Genomic DNA, 24,708 nt, shown 5'->3' on the forward strand with positions numbered 1-24,708 from the left:
ATGAAGTAAAAACAGCATCCATAATAAACATAAAATAATTACAAAAATGTTTTCAGCTGGAGTATAGCATGTCACACTGCAGGACACTGCTTGAAATCTGACTTGCATATACCCTTGAATGTGCATGCGTGCTCAAATGCATAAATGCATGAAAAATCTGTTTGAGAAAGATAATACATATCCAAACGTTCAGATGCAGCATTGAGAAAAAAACTAAACAAAAACAATTCTGATTAAACATTCCATCTATTCAGTCATCAATTAGTCAAATGGAATGTCACTTACAGCCCTTTATTTATTGAATTAGCCTCTCCCATGAGTAATGCTTTTTGCAGCTCATTTGACTTTCATGAACCGTGTTTCATTCAGGCATGTGATTGAATAAGTTTTGTGTTCATTATGTACATAGGAAAACAAAAGCAGGGCTTAAATACTATACCGTAATGTCAGATGTGCACTGCATTTTTATACAGCCACATGATCTGCATTAATTACCCCAGCTTACAAATCTAAAAGAGAGAAAGACGGCCACATTTTACAGGCAAAATACAGTGAATGAGTGCCCTCACGTGTCCTGAGACGGATTTATGAGATACTTTGAGAGGAAACAGCAGTGTATCAAATTTCATAAGTAAGTCTCTCAAGATGGCTGCCGGATGCTGTTGTGTAACATCGGCCCCTTATTGAGAAACACTGCCACCCTGTGAAGATCTCTGATGCCTCATTCCCCCGTCACTCTCCTCACATCCTCCACGGCATGTTTCTGTCTACCCGCATCAGCTCGCTGCTCAATAACGTTGATACAAAATCATTTTGATTTGCTTTAACTCCGAGTTAATCGTCAGAGGTTAGTCCCACTTATCTGTTTCTCTTCTCGCTGTCTTCACTGATGGCAGCACGACCTAGATTTCACTTTTCCACTCTCTACTTAGTATGCTGGGTGTAAAATTAAAATTGGCGGGGGCCCCAGGGAGGATTGAAAAGCAACTAATCGCACATAATAACATATTGATCGCTGTGTAATTGTAGAGTTTGTCAGCTGTTTCTATGCATCAATATTTCGGATGCATATGTTCAGGATGGAGTTTTTAATTCAGACCCCTTTCAGGTCCTGTCTGTATATGAATGTCTGCAATTTCATATTTTTTATTATTATTCATTATATTTTTTACATTTATCATTTAAAATGTTTTTTTAAAAGTTGCCTCTTATACTCACCAAGGAAGCATTTACTTTATCAAAAAATACAGTAAAAACAGTTATATCATGAAATAGTATGAAATTTGAAATAACTGTTTTTTTAAAAATATATTTTAAAATGTAATTGATTCCTGTGATGGCAAAGTTGAATTTTCAGCAGACTGAATTTTCTCTCCAGTCTTTAGTCACACGATCCTTCAGAAATCACTCTAATATGCTGATTTGGTTCTCAAGAACCATTTATTATCATCAATGTTGAAAGCAGATGTTCTGCTTAATATTTCTGTGGAAACATGATATATTTTTGTTCAGAATGTCTTAATGATTAGAAAGTGAAACAGCATATATATATATATATATGTGTGTGTGTGTGTGTGTGTGACCCTGGACCACAAAACCAGTCATAAGGGTCGATTTCTCGAAATTGAGATTTATACATCATCTGAAAGCTGAATAAATAAGCTTTGATGTATGGTTTGTTAGGATAGGACATTATTTGGCCGAGATACAACTAATTGAAAATCAAAATACTGAGAAAATCGCCTTTAAAGTTGTCCAAATGAAGTTCTTAGCAATGCATATTACTAATAAAAAATTAAGTTTTGATATATTTACGGTAAGAAATGTACAAAATATCTTCATGGAACATGATCTTTACTTAATATCCTAATGATTTTTGGCATAAAAGAAAAATTGATAATTTTGACCCATACAATGTTTTTTTTGGCTATTGCTACAAATATACCTCAGCGACTTAAGACTAGTTTTGTGGTCCAGGGTCACACACACACACACATATATATATATATATATATAAATCTATTGTAACATTATAAAAGCCTTTTACTGTCATTTTTTTTTTAGTTTAATGTGTCCTTGCTAAATAAAGTCATTAAATTATATTTGGGGGAAAAAAAAGAAAGAAATCTAAATCGTAGTATGCATTATTTTATCTGGAGCAACTTGTTTATTTTGATCTTTGTTAAAATAATACTTTAACTAGAATATTTTAATTGAAGCTTAATATCATCTTGTTCTGCACAGGTTTTTTCACATATGTTTATCCAGAAGGGCCTGAAGTAAGATTTTATGTGGCCTCTTTAATTTCTTCTATTAAATCCCGGCCCAGACATGCTGTGATTCCTGCCTTTCTTTCACCTGGACGTCTTCATGCTGTGGAGTCAAAGCAGACATTTTATGCGTGGCTGGCTTTTCTAATACTTTCATATGGAGCGTGAATAACAGTCAGAGGCTGAGGATGTGGAGAAAGGGCATTGCTGGTATCCATCAGTCCCATCCTAGCGGTGTGCCTGATTGGCCATCTGTGTGGCAGCTTGCTGAAAAGTGCAGATGTCTTCAACATTTCCCATGGCAGGAGAGATCTGTTCATTTACCTGTTGAGTCAGTTAATAGAAACTTGTAGGAGGCTCGTGCAGATTGTTAACTCAGTGTGCTTTGCTTTAGTCATGCATTTCCTCAGGAAGATGACTTGAATATTTGGAGGCCATCACCTTGACCATGCATTATTTTAATATTGTAATATATTGTCAACTCCAAAAAAACTTCAGGACATTTTTAAGAGCATTTTTTTCTCCCAGAAGCAAAGTTTTTGTTTACTTCTAACTTGTCTGAAACCGATCTTGTGTTCTTTTGTCCACAGAGGCATCCATCTTGAGCTATGACGGGAGCATGTATATGAAAGTGGTGATGCCTACCGTGATGCACACTGAAGCGGAGGACGTGTCCCTTCGCTTCATGTCTCAGCGGGCATACGGCCTGCTCATGGCCACCACCTCACGTGACTCCGCCGATACTCTTCGGCTAGAGCTGGATGGCAGTCGCGTCAAACTCACGGTCAACTTAGGTATTGTATAAAACCCCCTCCTTCAGGATGCAGTGCTTCTTCTTTTTCTCTCTCTTCCTATCTGTCCATCATTCCAGCCCCACCCTCCTCTGCCTCCATCATCATTACATTAATTAATAAGATATATTAAGATGTTGTTTTGTTGTTTTTCTTTATTTGCTTGGTTCACCAGACATTTGATTGAGTTCAGTTTGAATTGATTGTTTTCTTAATAAAGTAATTGACAGTAAATTCAAATTTTGGCTACTAATTGATGTTAGGGATGGGTGGTATCACTGTACAAGTAATATAATATATACAACATAGTTATATATAAGGAAAAATCTAAAATAGTACTTTATACTTCTATTCTGAACTTTATGGATGCTAATCAAAACTTTATTCATAACAACCAAAGGAGTCCGGCATTAGCTGCATGAGATTTCAGGTAAAAACATGTAATATTGTAATGAAATCTAATGAAATATATATATATATATATATATATCACATATACTTTAAACTCTAAATTCTGATTAAATAAGCCGTCATGGTCGCACTATAATCGCACATCATTTGAATTCTTTATTAATTTAGTCATAAACAACTAATCTGTACAATTTTGTTATTTAGCATTTTTTGGGACACGTCCTGCTCTATATTTTCACTTCGCAAATTTCTCAATTTCTCTCAACTGTAAATAACATACAGCAGTCTTGAACCATTTATTTCATTGCGGATGTGTCTATTGTGGTGTAAAGTTATTGCAAAATTTCAAAATTTTTTGACGCATAAATAGTACCACCATACTGCCCAAACCTAACGCACACAATGTTTGGTGCATTTTTTGTAATATATTAACCACGATCATTGTCATAGTGAAGACAAACCCTCCTTCAGGATGCAGTGCTTCTTCTTTTTCTCTCTCTTCCTATCTGTCCATCATTCCAGCCCCACCCTCCTCTGCCTCCATCATCATTACATTAATTAATAAGATATATTAAGATGTTGTTTTGTTGTTTTTCTTTATTTGCTTGGTTCACCAGACATTTGATTGAGTTCAGTTTGAATTGATTGTTTTCTTAATAAAGTAATTGACAGTAAATTCAAATTTTGGCTACTAATTGATGTTAGGGATGGGTGGTATCACTGTACAAGTAATATAATATATACAACATAGTTATATATAAGGAAAAATCTAAAATAGTACTTTATACTTCTATTCTGAACTTTATGGATGCTAATCAAAACTTTATTCATAACAACCAAAGGAGTCCGGCATTAGCTGCATGAGATTTCAGGTAAAAACATGTAATATTGTAATGAAATCTAATGAAATATATATATATATATATATATATCACATATACTTTAAACTCTAAATTCTGATTAAATAAGCCGTCATGGTCGCACTATAATCGCACATCATTTGAATTCTTTATTAATTTAGTCATAAACAACTAATCTGTACAATTTTGTTATTTAGCATTTTTTGGGACACGTCCTGCTCTATATTTTCACTTCGCAAATTTCTCAATTTCTCTCAACTGTAAATAACATACAGCAGTCTTGAACCATTTATTTCATTGCGGATGTGTCTATTGTGGTGTAAAGTTATTGCAAAATTTCAAAATTTTTTGACGCATAAATAGTACCACCATACTGCCCAAACCTAACGCACACAATGTTTGGTGCATTTTTTGTAATATATTAACCACGATCATTGTCATAGTGAAGACAAAAACTCCTTTGAGACAGTCACAGCACTGCATAACAACATAGCATTTTTTGTTTTTAATGTCAACTTTTGAAATGATGGGTAATTCTTTTTTATGATTGTAAAACCTTTCCAAGTGTTGTGACTTTCTGATCGTCAACTTTACACTAATTCCTGCCATCTTTTCTACTTGACAATGTCTTCAGTAACTCTTTTCTGACAAACCTCATGTTCTGTCTCAGTTGGTTCCACTTGTACCACATTTGTGCTTTGGTTGGTATTTCCTTTCTGTTACATCACTTCCTTTTAACCACCATCACCTATCCCTCCCTCTCCCGTTCTCTGACACACATTCTCCATGCTTTGTCAAAAGATGGTATTCACCCCTTCAAAGGCCCTTAGTCTGCGGCCCGGTCGGCAAACAGCCCGAGAACAGAGCTCTCAGCTTCACCTGCAGCTGGTAGCACCTCTCAATCCTCAACCCGACACCATTAGATGAGAGATGAGAGACCCTAACTGGTCATTAAGTCGCTGTGTCATCATTAAAGGAAGTGACATAACTCACACCTCACTGCAGGAAACAGCCTGAGGTTTGACAACAGGACTGATTATCTGTGACAGCTCAAACATAGTAGAGACAAACATAGCCCACACACTGTAAACATACTGAAAGAGACGAGAATGTCTTATGACTGCATACACAGAGAATTCATCTGGAATGATTTGACAGCCTGCCAGCCATGGAACACAACCGAATACATATGTATATCATTATATTTACGCTCAGGACTGCCCTAGCTTCCAAAATACAAGCTTATTTTACTTTTAGTACAATGCAGACCTCTACAACTATACTTTTACAACCAAGACCACCACAATTATTAATATGTTAGAGATTGTAGTATATTAAGTACTCATTTGAGTGGTCAGATCTCAGGAAGATCTAGCTGGAGGTACAGAGGCCACTGCATGGTGCTGGTGCTTATTGGATCGAGGCTGTTTGCTCCCACTTTTCTGTTGCGGTTGACGACACATGGTAAATCCAGCCACACAGAGCCCAACCCAGAGCATGATGCCATCAAAATGAGAAGGCTTGAAATCGTTATTTTGCAGATCAATATTCAAGAAAAATGCCCTAACACCAACTTCTTGCTAAATGTATTTAAGCTATTAAAGCATATTTAGCTAATGAGTTGGTGTAATTTCTATGGGGCAGGACCTCAGATAGGTCTGAGAATTAAAAGCATAATTTTAATAAAATAAAATAAAGCTCTGGGTTGAATAGTCTTTGTGGTTGGTGAGCTCCAAGTGGCCATTTTATAATTTTACAAAATAAACATTGCATAAGGCAATTATCTGTTTTCTGATGTTTAAAATCTATTTAGCAGCAAAATAATCATTAAAGTAATTTATTCATAGACATTATCTCTAATTCTCGGACAATTGCAGCGAATCCAGTGATTTTGTGCACAGTCTTTTCATTAAATTATAATGCTTTCATTAATAATAATAAAAAATGGCCGCCTCTTTGCATGTGGACGTCCCCGGAAGGGTGGAATTATTGTTTTTGGATGTCTGCAGCTGTAACCTTGAAGGATGCAATTTCATCTGTCACTTATTTTCCCCCATCTAGACTGTATCAGGATAAACTGTAACTCCAGTAAGTTAACACTCAAGTTTATTTTGCTCCTAATGATTCTCTTGTTGAAACGAATGTCTTAAGTCTTGTACCTTTTCCTCCGATTAGTCAAGGAGAGTTTGTGTCTAGTGAAAGGGTCAGTTGATGCATCTCTCCAATCACGATTACCACAATTATAAATGGTGGTGACTTAATAATCATGGCTTGTTTTTGATGGCCTGTTATTTAACTGTCATGTCAATCTATTTCCTACCCTATTACCCTTTTATAGAAAGGTCTTAATTTGTACTTAAAAGATGATGGTATCTTCTAAACTACTTTGTTTTTACTGTCTTTAGTAAGGAATGCAGTATTTGAGTTTAAAGTAGTGCATGCATTAAAATGAGATATTATTGTGCATGCAGAAATACATGTTATATGTTTAATTATTGTATTTAAAGACAAGTTTGCCATCTTTTCATGTTGCAATAACTACAGTTTGTACAGCTTTTAAAGTCACATTATAAAGTCACCACATATCAACTTTTGTTCCTGAAAATAAATTGTAATACATTTGCACACAGAGAACGTAAAATAACGAATGTTACATTTTTATAATGGCATCTAATTTCAGCACATTTTTATGATATGATGCAATATGGGTTTGTTTCTGTTTCTTGGTTAATATGTTTGCTGGGTTGGCTGTATTTTAAGTCAAACTACTGCAATTAATTTTAAGCTTGTTAATGTATGGCTTAATACACAACTCTTAAAACAAAAATGATGCTAAAAAAGCACATTCAGTTCAGTTGTTACCTGAAGTTCTTGGAATACAGAAATGTCTTCGTTTAATAATACACTTATTTTAGCCATGATATTTTGTTACTTAACTTTTTTTGTACTACTATACCATTAGTAAAGAAACACATTTCTACAGTTTTAGGGAAAAAAAAAACAAAAAAAACAAACACTGCTTTTACTCAAAAATAGGTCTTGAATTCTCTCAATGACAATTTTTTGATATACACTATAAAGGTGATATAATGTTAGAGTAATATTTTATATCATTTTTTAAACAAATAAAACCCACTCTGAATAACTATGAACTAACTATGATTTTCCCACTTTGAAAGGTAAGAATGTCTATATAAGTGTATGAATAATGACTCTTGTCTAAATGGCTTGCATGTCTTATGGATCTTGATATCTGCATGTAATAGTTGATTGTTCTAGAGCGGTTTTGTATGTTGTTTATAATATGACTATTTAAATACTAACCTTACAGTGGTCTGATAATAGAAAGGTTGCAGGCTGGATTCTGTGTGACTGTCCTTACAATGACTGTACAGTAAGTTACTTTAGATAAAAAGTGTTTGTGGTGCCAAATGATGAGTTTTGGTGATGTACTAGAGAGCCTGGCCCTGCAAGTAAACCAGTAACTCACAACTATGCCTCCATCAGTCATTCTAATCAAGTAGCAAACACTCACATCATGCTACAGTAGATTAGTCTCATATCCCTTTACCTGCACCAGTTCACACTTTCCATCACTCAGATTAATATAATGCCACTAATTATAATGATGTGCTTATCAGACCTATTAGTTCTTAAGCTCTTGTTACAAGACCTGCATTTTTAAAAGCTCTAAGATTATTACCTGCATACAGCAGTGGAATCTGGTCAGAAAGTGTCTGATATTGTTGGATTTGTGCATTAGTGTAACCCTGGTAACCCGAGCCGACATTTTTGTGCTTTCAAAATACGATAATTGCTTCTATGGCTTTTAATAGTTGTTCTGCTTAGTTATTATGTTTTGAAATTATGAAAAGGACAATGTTTCCCAGAATCATATCCAAGTAGCAATTATACAGTGCATATAGATATTGTTTTTGGCATGGTGTAGGAATAGGCATGATACATTGTCTGAACAATGTCAGTGTTGGCAGATTGTGAGCTTCATGTCGGTAAAAACATATTTATGTCAGTGTTGAAGTGTTGATTAATGTCAGGGTGGAAGGTAATATACTTTCTCAGGAACTACCGATAACTGCATGCTGGGTAGGTACATAACACAATTTCCCAGGAGATTTTGAGGGATGTGGAGCGTGATTTTATAGCACGCTCTGAGCTGAATCCAAAACACCTCACTGCTCTTCTCTGTGACTACTTAACTCCTCAAATGTATTGCATCATAAAGAATATATTGCTTGCTTGTAAATTAACTCCGATTCTGACTTTAAAGGTGAAGCATTTGATTTCTGTATCACTCGTGTTACCAAACGAAATTGCAAAAAGATTGACTTTTTCATACAAGTTTCCCATATATGCCGTTGGTTTGGACAGTGTTGCCAACTTATACTTTCATACTCACAACTGGGATACAAAGTTAATTTGAATATATAATTTACAAATATAATTAACATTATCAAACCAACTGTGAGAACTTTGTCCTCGAGTGGTGTATCAAGACCTTTTATGAGTAAAAGACATTTTATAATCTCAGGATTATGTTTTAAAGTGATTATTGTGAAAAACAGAGGAAACCAAATTAGCTAACAATTTTAGTTTTTTGTTAAAGCTTATGTTTTTGTGTAATATTCAAAAACATCTGCACCAAACCTCTGCTTTCTCTTTTGTGTTAATCATCTCAACTAGAAAAGAAACAATTTAACCTGATTTGCCATAACATAGTTAGCATCAATTTTAAAGCAACAAAAATAGTTTTCACTTTTTCTCATTAAAAGCAAAGGTTTGGTCAGAGACAATTCAGGTTGCCATTAACGTTTCATGACCGTCGTTCTCAGGCAAAGGACCAGAAACACTGTATGCCGGACAAAAACTCAATGATAATGAATGGCATACTGTGCGCGTGATCCGGAGGGGCAAAAGCTACAAGCTAATGGTTGACGATGACGTAGCAGAAGGTACTATCCTTGGTCCTCAATATGAAAGACAACACAATTCTTGATGGGTTATTTTATGTGAGAAGCTATAGATGATTCAAGCGTATTAATAAAGCAATTTTGTTGCAAGAAACTGCAGAAATAAATATGTGAAAGGTTTTGAGAGTTACTAGTTCTAGCTATTCTTTAGATACAGATTGAGGGATTTTGATAAATTGTGGGAAACAGTAGTTTCCAGTTTGTAGGCAAACTGCGTCATAGTCTTGAATAACATTTCTTCAGTTGTTCTCATTCCAACACTACTTTAGTGTTTCACAGCAATAAAATACATATTTTTGGTTCAGGTTCATTGCTACGCTGACATACTGTAGAACTCGCTCTGTGTAGCAAGTAGTTGGAGAGTGTGACTCAGGGTTTTAGGGTATGATAGCATTTTTATGCCTGTACAGCAGTGTAATATTGTTTGAGGGTGTAGTATAGCAGCATCTTTTTTCTTGTTTTCCTTTCCAACCTGCTGTGGTTTGTAGGTCAGATGGTGGGCGATCACACCCGGTTAGAGTTTCACAACATTGAGACGGGCGTGATGACCGAGCGCCGTTTCGTCTCCATGATCCCCTCCAGTTTCATCGGTCACCTGCAGAGCCTCAAGTTCAATGGCATGCTCTACATCGACCTGTGCAAGAACGGCGATATCGACTACTGCGAGCTCAACGCTCGCTTTGGCATGCGCTCTATCATCGCAGACCCCGTGACGTTCAAGTCAAAGAGCAGTTACCTGAGTCTAGCGACCTTGCAGGCTTACACATCCATGCACCTTTTCTTCCAGTTCAAGACAACCTCTCCAGATGGATTCATCCTCTTCAACAGTGGGGATGGAAGCGATTTCATCGCTGTAGAGCTGGTGAAAGGGTAAGCCTCTTGAAGAAATGGCCACTTTATTTAGTTTTTTACCTTGCCAGTAAAAGTGTTTACAAGGTAACAAACTGCTTCAATTAACACTTATGAGGAAGAACTAGATTAAAAAAAGTGTCGTCTGGCATTTTAGAAACTAAACCTTTTCAGCATACAGTCATTGAGGCAAGTAAACTAGAAGTCTATAAGCAAGACCATATATTCTGCCTTGTTTTGTAAGAAAGATTGTAAGGAAAGAAAATTTCAGGTAATTTCCTTTTTTTGTGGAGTCTAGACATAGACTGATAATTGGTTTAACTAATATTTTTGAATGATATTTTTCTGAGGTAAATGTGACATTACGTGACATACAAGCTGTTATATTGACATATTTGCACGGTTGAAACACTGATTGAGTGATTACATAAGACAGGATACAGATTTTATTCATGTTTATTTCGTGCTGAACCTGGTATTAAAGTGGAGTTGATGATTAGTTCACAAGCGCTTTGCGCTGCCGCTTCTCTTGAAATGAGGTGCTACAAGGATCTGTCACTCCACATTAAACAGCACCAAAATGGCATTTATTGTTTGGATACTGCAATAAAATGGACAGAATTTGAAATCTGGGACTTTGTTTCATATCAAAAGTAATAAAGCACAAAGCTTATGGGATTTATTGGATGAAAGTCACGCTACAATGTTCCCTTCATTAACTGAAAACAGGCTAGACTAATCGATTCTTCGGATTTAAGAATCGATATTGTTAAAATCGAGAAATCTATATTTTTTACCCAGGCCTATTCACAAGTAAAGAAACTTATTTAATATATTGTTTGGATAAAAGAAGACCTGAAAGAAAGAAAGGTTTTTATTTATTTATTTATGTTGTTTAGGGATAGACCGATAATATAATTCTCGACAATCAATAATTTAATTTAATATAGAGTCAACAGAGAAATTACATTATTTATTAGGCCAGAACAGTATTCACAGGAAAAGGAACTTATTTAATGTGTTGTTTAAATAAAAATCAGCCCAAAACAAAGCTAAAATATATTTGCAATCATTTAGATCACAAAGCAATTTCAAATAAATATAATGGCATACATAACAATAATTGTAATGATATTCATAATGCATCTGTTGTTGTAGTAAAAAAAAATGGGTCAAAAATTGTTTCTGTATAACATGCACTTGATCATAAAAATTCATATCAATGAACCATATCAGTGATAATAAGATATTGTTCAATCTCTTGTGGTATCTTTTAAGATTTATCCACCCCCTCGTAAAAAGCCTAAAAAGTAAAAAGATTTCATATCAGTTTGCTTTGTTATAAAAAAAGAGAAGTGGAGAGTAAAAATTAATATACCTACAATGAGCATATCTCAAATTGACATGTTTATAAAACTGAAAGTTGGAATAGAATATGATATGGCCTTTCTACTCTCCCTGTAAACTGAACTTCACTTTTCTGTCTTTTAGGTACATACATTATGTGTTTGATCTTGGCAACGGGCCCAATGTAATCAAGGGCAACAGTGACCGAGCTCTCCATGACAACCAGTGGCATAACGTTGTCATCACTAGAGACAACAGTAACGTCCACACGCTCAAAGTCGATGCCAAGGCAGTGAGTCAAGGCATCAATGGCGCTAAAAATCTGGACCTTAAAGGTACGTAATCATCTAAAATTAATATATTCTCATGCCCCCGTTCACAGTCTAATCACTACTTTGTTTACCTGGGCATCTATTGTATCTGCGGTCTGCTCAGGTGACCTCTACATCGCCGGATTGGGGCCCAACATGTATAACAACCTGCCGAAACTTGTGGCCTCTAGGGACGGTTTTAAGGGTTGCCTGGCATCTGTGGACCTGAATGGACGCCTTCCCGACCTCATAAACGATGCCGTGTTCCGCAGCGGTCAGATCGAGCGAGGATGTGAAGGTACACCCTCTTACAACTCTAGCTCGAGGAGCCCGTTCTTTCTCATGAATGCAAACAGTAGTTCCACCTCCACCTCACTGAGACATCACTCCATCTTTCTCACCCTGGTTGTCTCATCTCTCACCCAGTCAGCTCTCTGTTGAGCCCACTGGCTTATTAATATTCTTATTGGCCACATTGGTCATGCTAGGATCAGCCAAGTCTTTGTTTGTATGAATTAGTGATATTTTTACAAACCTACCTACAGAGGGAATATTTACATTACAGTATTTTGAACTTTATGCATTTGATCTGATGTGTTTTGACCTTAAACCATTAAAAATAATACAAGAATATGGGCAGCTATTAAGTAATTATATAAAATATGTTGTAATATATATAAAGTACCATTCAAATGTTTGGGCTCAGTAAGTTTTATTCAGCAGGGATGCATTAAATTGATCAAGAGTGACAGTAAAGATTTATAACGCTACAAAAGATTTCAAATAAATGCTGTTCTTTTTGACTTTCTATTCATCAAAGAATCCTGGGGGGGGGAATGGATTATGGTTTCTACAAAAGTATTGAGCAGAACGGCTTTTTTCAACATTGATAGTATCATGTGACACTGAAGACTAGAGTAATGGATGCAGAAAATTCAGTTTTTCCATACCAGGAATAATATATTTAAACAGTTATTTTTTAATTGTAATGATATTCAAAAATATTTGTATTTAATAGTTTTTACTGTATTTTTGATCAAACAGCTTTCGTGAGCATAAGAGACTTATTTCAAAAACAATAAAAAAAATCGTAATGAACCCAAGCTTTTAAATGGTAGTGTATATATATATGGTATATATAAATAAAAATTATTTATTTGTAAAAGACAAGTTTTGAATATATATTTTGGATGGGAGTGAAATAAACATAATATAGAATATTGTGTGAAATAATTACATAAAGTCTCTGTGCATTTGACTACTTGTTATTTAATTATATATATATACATATATATATATATACCATCCTATATCAGAATAAAAAAAAAGACAAAACAAAGAAAATCTAAAAGTTTACAAAAATATTTTGAAATACAAATTATGTAAGAATCTGACATATTTTAACGGAAGCTGAGTGTCAGTTAAATGAAAGTGCAGATATTATGGTCATATAACCAGCATCAAAGCTTCAATCACAGCAAATTATTGTATGTTAAATGCCAAATATGTCCAAAAGATCAGAACACAGATCATTTAAGATCTATACAAGAATATTTCTTCACTTACTCATTGCAAATATCCATTCTCTTATGTATATGAGATCTCTGCCATATTTCAGTGCATGTTAATGTCTTTGTTTTCTTGACATTATTTGTTTGTTTGATTGGTTGGTTGGTTATTTTTATCGTTTTTATTATTTTTTTAAATTATTATTATTTTGCCTTTCACTTTTTTGTTCTCAGTGTTGTCTTGTTCTTTATTTGATTTATTATAGTCTTGTTTGCGTAAAACTTTATGTATAATCATTTATATGACCTGTCCATCCATCACAAAATTAATTGTCCATCTCAATTCCATCATTCATCTCAATGTTGTCTTGAACAAAACGCCTCCCTTTATGTTGAGTATCCTACATGTTACGTTTACATGTTGTTGAATCAAGAATAAAATCGTATCAATCTAAATCGTTTGGTCTTTTGTTGTATCATCTTCATGTTTTGTTGCTTGAGTCCACTGAGTGAGTGTGAAATGTCAATGTCAGCATGCTTGATAATCACATACAGAAGTTTGGGACTGTTTTCTTAAGACAAAAAGCTACTAGTCTATGAACACAACAGGTCTTAACAAATATGAAAATGTCTTTTTCCTCTAAACTAATGCACATTTAATGGTTTAATGTCAAAGCGTACACAATTTAAAACATGCAAACCTTGTTTTTTTTTTCTTTGTTTTCCTCCCCCTTCTTCAATATCAGCGTGCAAACCATAAAGATATGATTTCTCAACAACTTTTTATAGCTGCCCATTACTATTAAAACTTTCAGAGCCTACGGGCTTTTCACACTGCGCTTAACCCTGGGTTATCGTCGTTCTAAGCCTCGCCTTTAACCCCGCATAAAGGTACGTTTCACGGGTTTAGCGCCGCTTGTTACTCGGGGTTATGGAACTGTTTTTACACGGTCAAACGAGTACAGTGTGAAATGAGGTGGGTTTTTTTATTTATTTATTTTTTTTATTAGGGCTAGAACCTAATTAGCAACAAATACAATCACATGCCTCATAAATATTCACTTGACAGTCACGGATACAGCGCGTTGTTTCAGCATTTAAGGGGAAAATGTCAAATGTTGACAGAAAATATTTGAATTGGAATGAAGAAGAGTTTTATTCTTACCTTGATAGCCCAACAAACAAAAATCCATTCATGAAAAACTTGATGGTACAGTCGGCAATAATATGATGAGCAAAGGCAGGGTTGCCAGGTTTCCACAACAAAACCCGCCCAATCGCTACTGAAAACTAGCAGGAAACTAGCTCAATCTGTTTCGAGGGGGTCCCCTGTTCCGGGGGTAACATACACGTTTTTTTGGCGGGGTTCCCCTGGTAAAATTCGCATTCCAAGGGCTAAATACCACGTTATTGGGGTGGCTTCAAACCGCGGACGTGAAAAACTATCCCCGGCAACAGTGTTAAAGTATCCCAGTTCCACGGGTTTGGCAACACTGCGTGCAGCGTTCATCCAATCAATATGCAAATGAGAACTTTACCGGGGATTGAATCGGGGTTGCCAAGTCCGCGGGTTAAAGTGATCTCCCCGGAACGAGATTTTGACGGGAGGGGACCCTGGTGAAGGGGAAAACCGCAGGAAACAACATGAATGGGTTAGTTTTGATTAGCAATTGGGATGGTTTTGTTTCACAGACCTGAAAACCCTGTTATGAATTTACAGTGTGAAACGTCAGTTTATGAATTATTTGTTAATCCAGGGTAATGAGCAGTGTGAATGGCAAATGACCTATTTCAAGTGTGAAAAGCCCTATTGTGAGATCCGAAGAAAATAATATCTTTAACATGTAATTCCACATATTTTCAGGACAACCAGATCGTCTGATATAGCTGACGTGCTAGACATCTTTAAGATGTAGGCTATCTGTCATATTTTATAAACAGACATACCCGACCGACACCATTTGAATTCAGTTCTTCATTTCATACATGAATAGAGCAACTTGTGTGTGTGTGTGTGTTTCACGTTTATCTCTCCCGCACAGCATCCAAAAGTGAACGTGAGTAGGTTTTTATGTTCACAGCCCAGCATGAATGAAACATCACTCTGTACTGTACTGTTTGTGCACAGTAAAACTGTAAGCCGTGTATGGAATGGCTCCACAATGGCAACAGATTCCTTTGCTGGTTCATGTGGCATTGAATGCGCCATTTTTTTGTAATGAAGCTTTTCATCCACCAGATGGCAATGATGCACCTGTGCTTAGGAAGGCGAGGGCTCGATTACATGCTGCAGTAATGCAGGGGAACATTTTGTTTTCACAGAACGCAACATCATTAAAATGTCCCCTCTCTAACAGCTTGCTTTATACAGTCTTAACAGTTGATTTACGTTAGCATTAGCAAATTATCATGCCCATACTCTGCATTTGAAAGTCATTTTAACATTTTTGCCTTCAGAACAGTGGACTAGAATAGAATATGCAAATGAAGCCTGATTTTTCTGCATGTTTATTGGCTGAATATATTAAAACTGTAAATGAGATCATTTTACAGGCGCAATTTCATAGCAAACTGCAGTTTTTATTTACTTTTAGCATCTTTTTTTTTTTGCAACTAAATACTTTCATTGAGTGCCATTACTCATTTTTTCAACCAAGCCATGCTGAATCAACCCATCAGTTTCATAACTATCATTATAATTTCTAACTCATGGTGCAGTAACTCAAGAGTACAAACCCTTCCTAAGAATGGTATAGCATGCCCTGTTAGTAAAGCCATTGCTTTATTAACAGAAGCCATCGACCACTTTCTTACCTGTTTGATTGTTTTCGCTTTTCTGTTTCTTGCTTAACAAAGTTGGTTTCACCAAAGCAGATCTACAAGGTATATAAGGTTCAATTCCATTCTGAGTTCGGCTGAAAGCTGCAGTTTTGTCTTGTGCCGGTTTGTTATGTACTCTTCCCAAAACCCAGACATAAAGCGGACACTAGCTGGTTCACTGTAACAATGTCTTGGTATAAAATGGTTCACTTCTTTCTAAAACAAAAATGCCCTTGTGTTTTTTACTGAAGGTCGTGAGACTTGCAAAGTGAGAAGAGAAAAGTAATGGTTCCAACTGAGAGTCTACATTAATAAAACATGAGCCCTCCTGTATAATTAAGTCCCCACGTCCTGTTTTGCTGTATCTTGTCTTGTTTCTTTTTTACGCTAACGACGTTCAGCTGAGAGAGGAATCTGGTTTAGGAGAATCCATTAAGTATCTCACCATGGGTTACTTCTCGCTCGTCTTTAGATGCACTGAACAGCAATATGATTAGCAAAATATTTAATAGAATTAGCATGAAAATCCATCTGGAAATGTCGGCACGCTACCGTAGACTTTAAGCTCAGATAACGTCCCACAGAGCACGTAAACTCAAACAGATGTGATTTCCACTTTATTATTTAAGCAACATCACAAATAAGTAGCTTGCTGTTGAAGTGAATATCATCACAGCTGAGGGTAAATCATTTATATGAAGTCACTAACATTTTATACCCAATGTGACCCAGTATTTTTGCTCCTACATTGTTGCGGGTCATTCCTGTTATGCAGTACATGCAAGATATTGAACAAAAAATTATCGTACTTGTTAATGTAAGAAGTTAATGTACTGGTGTTGCAGTTTCAGCTCTGTAAGTATTTATACAATGGCAAAGAAGTTACAGAAACTGGTTAGGAAAAAGAGTTAAGTTACATGGATGTCAGCTTTTTGTGTGTGTATATTTAACCAGTAATCAGTTTCAAGACATGTTGTCTTGAAAACATTTTGAGTATAGAAAGGAAAAACAGGGACATTTATTGAATACAGTTCCTCATAATTTGGCAGTTTATTATATTTTCCAATGTATTTTAACTGGGGTTCACTTCACTGTGATACTGTGGTAAAATCAATAAATTAATAAACATTCTGAGTTTAATATTATATTCAGTGTATTAATATTGTATATTAATACACTGCCGTTCAAAAGTTAGAGTTCAGTAATAATAATTTTTTAAAGAAATTTAATACTTTTACTAAGAAAGGATGCTTTAAATTGATCAAAAGTGTCAGTAAATACTGTATATAAATACTGTCAATTTAATGTTATTCTTTTGAATGTTCTATTAAATCAAAGAATCTTGAGAAAATCAAAGCACTGTTTCAGCAAAAATATTAAGTAGCATAACTGTTTGCAACATTGATAATAAATGTTTTTTCAGCACCAAATCAGCATATTAGAATGATTTCTGAAGCATCATGTGACACTGAAGACGGGAGTAAAATGATGCTGAAAATTCAGTTTTGCATCACAGGAATAAATTATATTTTAAAATATATTAAAATAGAAAACTTTTCTTTGAAATTGTAATAATATTTCACACTATCAATGTTTTTACTGTATATTTGACTTAAAAAAAACTTACCGACCCCAAATTTTGAACTGTATTATATAATGGGAAAATTACAATGCACTGCATAAAATGAATGACCCTTATCAGCACCCTTGGCTATTATCTAACCAAATTAGTGAACTGGAACGAAGTTTTTTACTATGTAAATCTGTACAGAAACTTAAACCAAAAATACCCTAATATTGTCGGACTAAGGCCAGTTCGCATAATGTGATGTAATTTGACCGTATCCCATGTAAATATGTTAATGTGCTACTGAATTAAGGCTGAAAGATGTGAATAAAAAATCAGAGAGAACTGTCTTGAAGTATAGGCTCACTGTGATTTTCCATTCGAAATCCTATCTGCAGTTTTGATAGTCAACAAATTGGGGTGAATCATTTTATGTTGAACTTTTACATAGTACTGAAGTACTGCACTTTGCGTTGCACAGTAAATGCACTTTTAGCCTTCTTTTCTCCCCCTTTTGTTACACTAAATGTTATGTTTGTGCTTAACTATTGTTCTCACAGTTGTATTTCACAAGAAAAATGCACTCAAAGCCAGTTTATCTGCAATTATCTTGTTTACACGGTTAATTCAGGGGGAGTGCATTCACCCTCTTGCTCTGAATTGGGTAATGAGCTCTATTGTTCTTGCTGCATTCTCTCAAAATTGAGCCCAAGTGTGCCAAAACACAAGATGTGTTTGGAACATGCTCAACTCGATTGCACGTGGCTGGTGTGCACACTATTGTTCTTAACATGTGTAACAATAGTACATACTGGACTGTGTACACATCTCACTATTAAATGTTGTCATTGACCTTTGTTCATCTGTGCAGATGTGAGAAAGTTCATGCTTGGCCCCGTGTTTGAATCTACTTCTGTAACAAGCTATGTTGAATATGTCTAGAGTATGATGTTTATTACTAAAATCCAATCGTTTATAGGGAATGCCACGTTTGTTTGACAGCTTTCGGGATGTTTTTTGATTACCTCTACTAACCCAAACTGCATGTATATTGTTACACTCACCTGCATGGCACCTTAACAGCATGACGGGATGTTTGCCCCCAGTATTACATTGCTGTGCTTTGCCACCATAGGTCCTAGCACTACATGCCAAGAAGACTCCTGTGCCAACATGGGCATCTGCATCCAGCAATGGGAGAACTACACCTGCGACTGCTCAATGACCTCCTACACGGGGACACAGTGTAATGACCGTAAGTCACCTTCCATCCCGTGCAATTTCCACATCCTCTCTTTCTTTTGTTTAGTTCACTCTTTGGTTCACTCATTTACACAATTTTAATGATCACAAGGACTCACTCTATGAAAGATTAATTGAGCACGCTGTAATCTACATAGCAAATGTTACACAAACACCAACAGTATTTGGTTGCTCAAAAGCTCATACATAAATGTACTGTACACACACACACACACACACACACACTCTGCATTCATGTTCTGAAGGCCGTTTGAAGACGACAAAGGTACGTGTTGTTCTCTACTTTCTGATGCTGGTAGAATATGCTGTTTACTAGATATTTATTTATTTATACATATATTTTGGGTATTTTATATATTATAATTTAATATTTTAATGTTCTTTTAGTAATGTATTAAATTATTATTTATAAAAAAAATTTATATATGCAATTTTACTTTAATTTCTAAAAGAAACAAACTACTAAAAGAAAATACAAATATGAAATTGCATTTTTTATTTAATGTTAGATTTTTTTTGTAGTAAAATACTATACATAGGAGAGGCAAAAGAGGCCCAGAAAAAGGTTTTGACACTTAAAACACATTTAAAAAATGTTAATGCCCTCCTATTGGTCTGAGTTGCTTCTATTTGCTCTTCTCATTTGCAAGTCGCTTTGGATAAAAGCGTCTGCTAAATGATTAAATGTAAATGTAATTTAATGGCAATAATAATATGGCAAAATCACACTTAAAAAAAAAAAAAGGAGTTTTAAGAGGTAAACTGACATAATATATAAATGCTTATAAATGTATTCTATATTTAAAGTTCAAGTCTGCAATCACTTTACTGAGCTCTTCATGGACTTAATCAGATCTGATTATGTAAAACGTGGGAGTAAAAATATGATAACACTGCATGGGTATATCACAAGATACCATCACAACATGCTTGATCTATTCGGACGCCCCTTTGCATGAGGTCATTATGTATCAAATCTGTCTAAAAAACCCCCGAGAACCAGAATCAATCAACAACAGTTCTACCACGAGCAGTCGGTCTTGATTCCATAGTCATAATGATGCCATTTTTTTGACATCACTGCCACAATAAAAGGTGTTATCTCGAGTCGGTGGAGATAAACACCGTCCCTATAGACGCAGAAAGCGCCTCGGTGAGAATGTGATATATGACTGTGATTGCCTTCCTCCCCTCTGCCGCAAGAACAACACAGTTGACCTTCCAGAGATTGAAGACTGACATGCATAATAGTCTAAAAACGCTAGCCTGCTGCTTTGACAACTCGTATTTTTGTGAGAGGCAGCAGTGAATCAAAAGCATGTTAGTGAAGATAGGGACAGACTTAATTGAATAATGCAGAGAGAGTGATATGTGTGTGTGTGTGTCAGCTTTGTCAGTCTGGAAGAATATCTGCCGTAGAGGAAGGAAATCAGAGGACCGGCTTTTTGCAGCTGCTCCAAATTTTTGCTGCTATTCTTAGGGATATGAATGCTTAATGGTGTAGTATTCAATGCTATAATCAGAAATTCCTCATTTGAGAAAGTCGTAGTGACATGTGACAGGCCATTTTGTTACACAGACTGAATACAGAGCCTTAATAATTAATTTAATATCCATGTTAGTAGACGAAAGATTTGTTTCTTATGTATGTGCAGACTGAAGGTCTCTAGTCACTCTTTAACACTAGGTGGCAGTAATGTTTTAGTTAGAAACGAAAGCGGCCACAGAAATCTGTCGTGTGCCAGAACATCTCATAAAATTTGAGTATTTGAATAATGCATTATTATATAGCACCCTCTGTTCTGAGTGAATATTTTAGGATAATGTATTCTCACATGTTCCTTACTCATAATTTTGCTGAAATGTATTTCTTTTTTTTTTATGATTGGAGACTGCAAGACAATGCAAACTATAGGGATAGGCTATATATATATATATATATATATATATAATTAAATAGGATTTCTTTTGAGAATAGAACTGTTCAGATTAATAAAGCTGTGAAGTATGAGCCCTGTTCAATGTTCAAGTATTTTATATTTATTTTTATATTTATAAAAACTAGAGCTAGTGAAATTGGCAACAACAACAAAAAAAGATTTATATTCATAGTTTTGTGGAGAGCTTTATTTTCATGCTGCATAAATGAGCTGATTTTTGAAATAGCTGAGATTTAATGACACAATTGTACTTTAATTATTCCATTGCAATCACTTGCCCTTTGAAAGGTCAAATCATATTATTTATAAATACGCTTCCACTTATCAAATGGTAGACTAATCCGCCATTTATCTGTCATGCTTTTTGTTACAACTGATTTTGCGGTATTTTGGTTTGTAGGGTATAATAGATAACTTTGAATTTGTTTTCTAAAGCATCTCTGAGATCATAATTAGTATTTGCATTAGTTTAACTATTCCTACTTTAAATTAGAAAGGTCAGAGCAGTGGTTCTCATCTGGCTTTGCCTTGAGATTTGACATTTGTATGTCATGTGGTCACCCAACAGAGCACCAAAAAGTTTTTTTTTTTCATTCAAAAGTAATAAAATGTTCTTTTTTAAGAACCTTTTTCTCATCTGAATACGAGATTATATGCTTAGTTGCATTTGAATGATCTCTTTTAAAGCATATTTGAGTATCTTGAAAAGTACTCTATAAATAAAATATTTTATTCTGCATATTAAATTCGAATATATGAATGTATCCATTCCCAGAAAAGCCACTAGAATATGATTCACTGAATCCAGCAGAATTGTACACTAATTTGGTTGTTCCAGTGAAGGAGGCCAGTGATCATCAAAATGCTTTTAGTCAGAGTAGACTGTATTTAGCAATGGCAGATGTGTTTGCCCTTGGCCTCTAAATTAAGATTAAAACTGAGTGCAGTGCTATTGCATTAGACAAGAGCTTGTGTATGAACGAGATGCATTTTCAAGCAGCTACAGCTAAACAAACACCAAATTGCAAGTTGCCCCTCGCATTCCAAGTCTTTGCTTATTAATTTGGACACACTGTGCAATCACGTTGATTGAGCTGCGGTAATAAATGACTGGTTAGAAGCTCCATTGGCTTTTAAATGAACTCGTGGCAAATGAATATTGCTTAAAGGAATTTGCCAGTATCCGCTATAGACGAGTGTGAGGTACCGTCTGAGTACGAAGCTGTTTATTCAGAAGTTTAAACGGCCTTGTTTCATGCAGGATTCTTTTAGTTCCAGAAAGCAAAGCAGTTGGCGCTCAAATTCCATGAGACGTTCACAAATGGCTTTTGAAGGAGCTGTGCTACATGCTTCCTAATGAATTCCCTCAGGATTTACTGAAGGTGCCTGTCATTTTCTTGGCGGCGGGCCCTTGATGGCCAGCACACTATATGTCATCGCCATATAGCTTCATACTTTAGTTGAGTTTTAGATACTGGGACTCCATATGATGCTGTTTTATATGCTAAAACTTCTGAAGGGGTTTTACAAATTGCCTAGTTGAACAACAAAGTGATTCTTTTCCTTTTCTGTTTTCCCACAACATTAATTACCGGGGTTAACATAAAATATTGCTTTGCACAATTTAAATGATACCCATCGGCATTCTTCCTTTTTTCCCCCCATGTCCAACATTTGTTTCATAAATATATAAATTAAACGACAGATACACAAATAACATGCTGGAGGGATGGATTTGTTTTCCCTCATGTGTGTCTGACATGAACAGAGTCTCTGTAATTAAGGAGCATCTTTTTCTCTGTCTTTGTTGGAGAGGAAAGAGGAGGAGGCTAGCGAGACTTCATCAAAGCTGTGTTCTCCTCACTCCATTAGAAACAGGAGAACCCATCTGAGCCACACCATCAATTAAGATGGCAACAAAAGCAAAGGCGCACCTTCAGCTATCTCGTGTCCAATGTAGTGGTACTCAGACAATGCATCTCGGAGGGGAGAGAGAAACGCATTAGAGATGGATGGAAGGCCAAGTGTGGGCTTAAGTAACAGGAAATGTTCTGTGATTTAATTAAGCGAGGTGTAAATGCTTTGACTAGAATTATGAAATTACTTCCTGTATGGCAAATGACTTTCAAGGAAATGTTTTTTTTATTATTAGTGGTGCTAACCTTGGGTTAGAGGTTTAAACAAGAGCGTTTTAAGGTTTGACGGCTTGTTCACACCAAGAACGATAGCTGTAGATGTTAGTCATGGTAGCGCCATATTTAATTTTTGACAGGAATGAAAACGAGGCTGTGAGGGACAGAAGTACAGTGCGTTCAATGGATTGAACTGTTGTTTAACAACATACCGATTGTTCAGTTGATGAAATGTCTTTCAGTAGACAAAAGCTCCATAGAACAGTTTTGAAAGTTGTGATTTGTGAAAATGACTTGATCTAGGATGTTAATACAGTGTGTAAAGACTGTAGGTGTATTCCTCACAGCTTCGTTTTCATCTGCGTTAAATTCAATATCGTCAAACCTGATTAATGTCAGTAACGATAACTATATTACCGCCCATATAGTATATTTGTACCCGATTTGTGAGTAAAACAAGATCTGTGGTAAATATCAATTGGTGATACTTTCAATTGATGGCATTTTGCTCTACAATGTAAATTACACACATACCCACACTGAAAACATGAATTTTGAAGCAGTTATGTTCATTTGTTTGTAATGAGTAATTACATAAGAATGTTTGGTGTGCGAGTGTTTGCAGTTTACAAAAAAAAACATCCAAGTATTGTTAAGTTGCGTATACCACAAACCGTATTTTACTTATGAATTGAAAAACCCAATTATAAAAACCCACAGGAGAATTTTGAGGGCACCCATGGCTAATTAGTCTTCTGGGTTCGATGTCACGAATGCAGCTCTCTATTGACCAATCAGAATAAAGTATACCAGAGATGACCAGAATAAAGTATACCAGACATGTAATGACACAGTAAAAGATAGTTAATTTCTGTAGTTTTCATTGTAATATTGCATGTAGTTTTTTTACTCGTATTTACGAGTTGAACGAACATGAATGCCACCACAAAATCAAATTAGGAGTTGGAAACTAGGAAACTCAGAATTTTCTTTGAGTCCAGAGTTTCAGTGTTGAGGGCATGTCAGTGAGAAAATTACGGTACTCAATTCATGCAGCGATAACTGTTAAAAATGAATCAAATTTGTTTTTCATTTACAATAAAAATTAAAGTACAAAATACAACAATCTTATAAAATTATAATATAAATAGTTTACACTGCCTTCATGAATTGAATAAAAACATAAAAAAGCAAAAAACACAGCAGATGCACATTTATTATTCATCGTTTTGTAAAAGTAGAGTACAAAGAAAAAATGTTGCTGTATTTTGTGTGGAAAAGGTACATCGTCATCTTGCTCCAACCAAAGTGATTTTAACACACCTGATGTTTTAATTTCCAATAACTCATATATATGTACTTGAACACACCATTTCTTACAGTGTTTTTCCATCTTACCTGAGAAGCCAGTTGGCCTTATATTGCAAGAATATTGCAGAAAATATTGCTGGGATACGCAATAAATCAGTATGCATTGCAGAATATATAATGTGTTACACTAAACTAAAAAAAAAAGAGAGAGAGAGAAAGACAACAAAGAGCAGAAATGGTGTAGAATATATATATATGTGTGTGTGTGTGTGTGTGTATATATATATATATATATATATGTGTGTGTGTGTATATATATATATATATATATGTGTGTGTA

General features: G+C 35.2%; 1 protein-coding gene across 1 annotated transcript in view; it reads left to right on the top strand.

The window, feature by feature from the left end:
* LOC107751785 (neurexin-3a) overlaps positions 1 to 24,708 on the top strand; it is a 307,078-nt gene that overhangs the window by 100,102 nt on the left and 182,268 nt on the right. The window contains exons 11-18 of the mRNA XM_016567557.1: positions 2,861 to 3,064; positions 6,394 to 6,420; positions 9,183 to 9,302; positions 9,809 to 10,190; positions 11,661 to 11,851; positions 11,952 to 12,125; positions 16,192 to 16,218; positions 18,858 to 18,977. Of these exons, the coding sequence (XP_016423043.1) occupies positions 2,861 to 3,064; positions 6,394 to 6,420; positions 9,183 to 9,302; positions 9,809 to 10,190; positions 11,661 to 11,851; positions 11,952 to 12,125; positions 16,192 to 16,218; positions 18,858 to 18,977 (1,245 nt within the window). The remainder of the gene's footprint in view (positions 1 to 2,860; positions 3,065 to 6,393; positions 6,421 to 9,182; positions 9,303 to 9,808; positions 10,191 to 11,660; positions 11,852 to 11,951; positions 12,126 to 16,191; positions 16,219 to 18,857; positions 18,978 to 24,708) is intronic.

Source organism: Sinocyclocheilus rhinocerous, unplaced genomic scaffold (genome assembly GCF_001515625.1).
Source record: "Sinocyclocheilus rhinocerous isolate Xijiao unplaced genomic scaffold, SAMN03320098_v1.1 scaffold993, whole genome shotgun sequence".
NCBI lineage: Eukaryota > Metazoa > Chordata > Actinopteri > Cypriniformes > Cyprinidae > Sinocyclocheilus > Sinocyclocheilus rhinocerous.